Raw genomic sequence first — 3981 nt, forward strand, 5'->3', positions numbered from 1 at the left:
AAAGCATCGGAGTTGCATATATAAATCAAGATAATTTCTTAACTAAAACCTATACAACACAACTATCAGAGAAATCATTTCTAATCACTCATCCTCTAAGCATCATCGACATCACGTATATAACATTATTATTTAAAAGCCATCATGTTTCTATTCAATCCATCGGATCTCACTTTAACATCCGAACATATTTTTAACATACGGTCATTGCTCATCTTTTATATAACATAATTATTTAGAAACCATCCTTTCTCTATTCAATCCATCCGATCTCACTATAACATCCGAACATGCATGTCTCTAACAGACATCTGAACATGTTTTTAACAGACGCCAAACAATCTTAAAAATCAAATACTACAAGAAAAGCGGGCATTTTCGACCGCAAGAATCGGTCGGAAATGACAAGTTTTGGTCGGTTTTGAGGTCATTTCCGACCGCTTACCGACCGATAAGGTTGGTCCCTTAAAACCGAGTCGGAAATAACACATCGGTCCGAATTGAGTCTCATTACCGACCGACTTCCGACCGCTATAATCGGTCAGTAATGTGTTTACATTTCCGTAAAACTTGGCCCCACTTATGACTTGGCATACACGTGGAACACACATGGATAGATCTAAAACCGACTAAGCCATGGTCGGTTATAAGTCGGTCGGAAATACGTATTTGATACAAGTCAGGAGCCACTGCTCTTAAACCGACCGCAAGGTATTGGTGAGTTATAAGTCGGTCGGTTTTCCTATTGTCAGTCGGTATTATGAGTCGGTCAGGAAGCATTTTTTGGGTACACCAGGAGCCACTGCTCTAAAACCGACCCACAGGTGTCTGTCGGTTATGCATGGTCGGTTTTATTATAGTTGGTCGGTTTTATTGATCGGTTATGTCCGCTTTTCTTGTTGTGAAAATTCTTACCCATTTTACTTATATATTATATATTTTAATTGTTTGTATAGCAGCAGGACATGTAAATCATTAGAACAATCTGGAATTTGGTATTTGGATATCCAATGTAAAAAAGACACGTGAACCTTGGTGATGACGGCAGAAGTGATGGAACGGTTGAGTAAGAGTGCAATCACAGAGTGGGAATGCTTAAACACATAGCTTTATTCTTTGGTCATCCACATTATCATGCATATATCATCACTCACTATCTCTACACCAGTATTTGTAAGTAGAGTATGCAGCACTAAAACAAACAAGATTGTAGTTCATAGGTATCTTTCATTATACCCTAAAGAGGACCCGACATTTACCGTGAGCTTCGGTGATGTATAATTAATAAACATAATAGCGGATATTCTCCCTGCATTCACGTAAAAAATTCGATATGTATTATCACCGATAATAAAAATGATTAAAAAATGTAATAGGGTGGGGAGACACTATATATGACATGGGGGTTAGCTAGAAAGGTGAGGCCGGGCTTTTGCATAAAGTTTGGTAGGTAATATAAAGGTGACTTGCGGGGCTTTCGAGTGCTTGCATTCTTTTTACTTGCTTTCGAATCACTAAGCTATAATAGAATTGTTGTTGTTGTTGATAATTGTAAGGTGATTTTATAATGGGGAGACAACCATGTTGCGATAAGCTAGGAGTGAAGAAAGGGCCATGGACGGCTGAGGAAGACAAGAAACTTATCGATTTCATTCTGAGGAATGGCCAATGTTGTTGGCGTGCAGTCCCCAAGCTTGCGGGGTTGCGACGCTGTGGCAAGAGCTGCAGGCTCCGGTGGACTAATTATCTTCGGCCCGACTTGAAGAGAGGCCTTCTGACTGAAGCCGAGGAACAATTGGTGATTGATCTTCATGCTCGCCTCGGAAACAGGTGATTTCTCGGCTGTTTTAACTAAATATATACATGTTAACTCAATCAAACATGCTCAGCATATCCCGCCATGCATATTTCTTGCAAGAGGTTTCTGGCTAGTGACTTATAAAGAGATCGTTATTAATTATGAAGATATTAAGCACAGTACTTTGTAATATAGGATTACTTGCCCCTCAGTCATGTTGATTACAAAGCACTCAATTATGCCAGCCTTGTTTTTCCTTTACCAACTACGATACCCTTTTTCTTTGTCTGGTGAAATTGATGAAACTGGCTTATTTCATTGGTCCTTTGTTTTACTCATATTGTACCTAGCTAGTGCAATGATGAACTGCGAGCAAACAAAGTTTCACGGGTTTGTCTAGTGTGTGCCAAGAAGTCAAGAACATATGCTAATGAACACATGCTAAGTACTAAAATCTACGAATTTGTTTCATTCTGATTGGTGTGGTGGTTGTGAATGCTGAGGCTTCATCATTATTAAAGAGTGTAAATCAATCAAAATAAGATAAACTTATCAATTATTGTGTGCGGGCACACCATAGAAAAACCGAAGTTTAAATTAATTACTTTTAAAAAACTTTTGTTGATTTTAGGAGCGTGCATGCAGTTGTATCATGTGTGCTTTATGTTATCATGACATGACTAAATTATTGCTCAGAAACCTTTTGGAGCAATTGGCATTGTAAATGCATGGTGGACTCATCATTAGGATTTCATATCTTATGTCCAGTCGCTATTGAGTATTCGTTGCAAGTGGTTTAAAATAAAGTCTGCTCCGAGGTGAACTAATCATTGTTTGTGTTCTTAATTAGGTGGTCCAAAATTGCTGGTAGAATGCCTGGAAGAACTGATAATGAAATTAAGAATCACTGGAACACACACATAAAAAAAAAGCTCATTAAGATGGGAATCGATCCTGTCACTCATAAACCTCTTCATACAGAAGAAACTGCTAGTCAAACAGAGACATTGTCTCGGTGCTTGGAGTCTTCAGCTCCGGTAGAAAATCAAGAGATTTTGATGCAGCAAACCAATATCATGGCCGGCTCTGAGCAAAAAACTAATGTAATGGCCAGCTCTGAAAACCAAACTAATGGCAGAGCCTGCTCTGAAAACTCGTCTTCACCAGCTGATCAAAATTCATCTGGTGATGAGTCTAATTCATTGAGTGCTATCTGCGATCAAATAGACGACTCACTGATTAATTACTTGTTTGAAGACGAAATGACTCCTGAACTTGATCATTCATCATGGGACCTTTCATTAGCTACAGAAAACTTTAGCAAGGTGGAGCTGCCCCCTTCCTGGGATGAAACCTGTAATTGGCTATTGGACTGTCAGGATTTCGGAATTCAAGATTTTGGTTTCAATTATTTTACTGACGTCGAAATGACCATGTTCAACCATATAGACGTGAAAAGTAATTAGACCGATCGATTATCTCTATGGACATGAAGCTGAAGTGAAAAAAGCTAAGGCAAGTACAGAGAACATGCATGTTACAAAGTATCATGTTGGTGAAAAGTAGTTCGATGTTGCTAGTAAAAATATGTTAATTAGTTTTCATATTATATATGATGCTTTATAATATGATGATGGTCTTGGATGGTAGAAAATCAAGTCTTGTTTCTAACCATCCAGATTAAGGAAGACATTCCCTCTTACAGTTTGTTGTATAGAAGGAAAATGTTGACATCACAAGCAACAAAGTGTTAGAAAATTCTTATGTTATGAAACATGTACCGTTGTGTATATATTCTGCAAATCAATAATAAAGAAAATTGTTTCTTGTAAGATGAGTTTTTTTTTTTGAAACCCAGACAAATCTCCTTCAATTAATCATGACAGTAGGCTGTGACGAAGCCAGAGTTTATAACCAGGGAGGGCCAAAGTATGCCCAAAAATTTTCGCCCGTAGCTGAAAATCAAGAAGGGCAAAAATATGTTGAAAAAATGACTACATATATAAGAAATTGAACATAACCCTTTGCGGAATTATAGTGCTACTAGTGATATGGTATAACCCGAAGTCTTGCCTACCCGGGTTCATATATGGGCCCCGGCACCAGCAAGACCGTTGACCACACAAGGCAATCAAGGCAATCCTCGATCTTACCCGGGTACACAACCACGGCAGGACTTCTTA

At 38.4% G+C, this 3981-nt stretch overlaps 1 protein-coding gene across 1 annotated transcript; it reads left to right on the plus strand.

Moving 5' to 3' along the window:
- Nucleotides 1-1424: 1424 nt before the first annotated feature.
- Nucleotides 1425-3630, plus strand: LOC108206372 (MYB-like transcription factor ODO1). Its single transcript, XM_064087164.1, has 3 exons — nucleotides 1425-1450; nucleotides 1557-1830; nucleotides 2649-3630. Exons 2-3 carry the CDS (start codon nucleotides 1568-1570, stop codon nucleotides 3262-3264), a joined length of 879 nt encoding a protein of 292 aa, XP_063943234.1. The 5' UTR covers nucleotides 1425-1450; nucleotides 1557-1567; the 3' UTR covers nucleotides 3265-3630.
- Nucleotides 3631-3981: the final 351 nt, after the last annotated feature.

Source organism: Daucus carota, chromosome 2, assembly GCF_001625215.2.
Source record: "Daucus carota subsp. sativus chromosome 2, DH1 v3.0, whole genome shotgun sequence".
In the NCBI taxonomy this organism is placed as follows: domain Eukaryota; kingdom Viridiplantae; phylum Streptophyta; class Magnoliopsida; order Apiales; family Apiaceae; genus Daucus; species Daucus carota.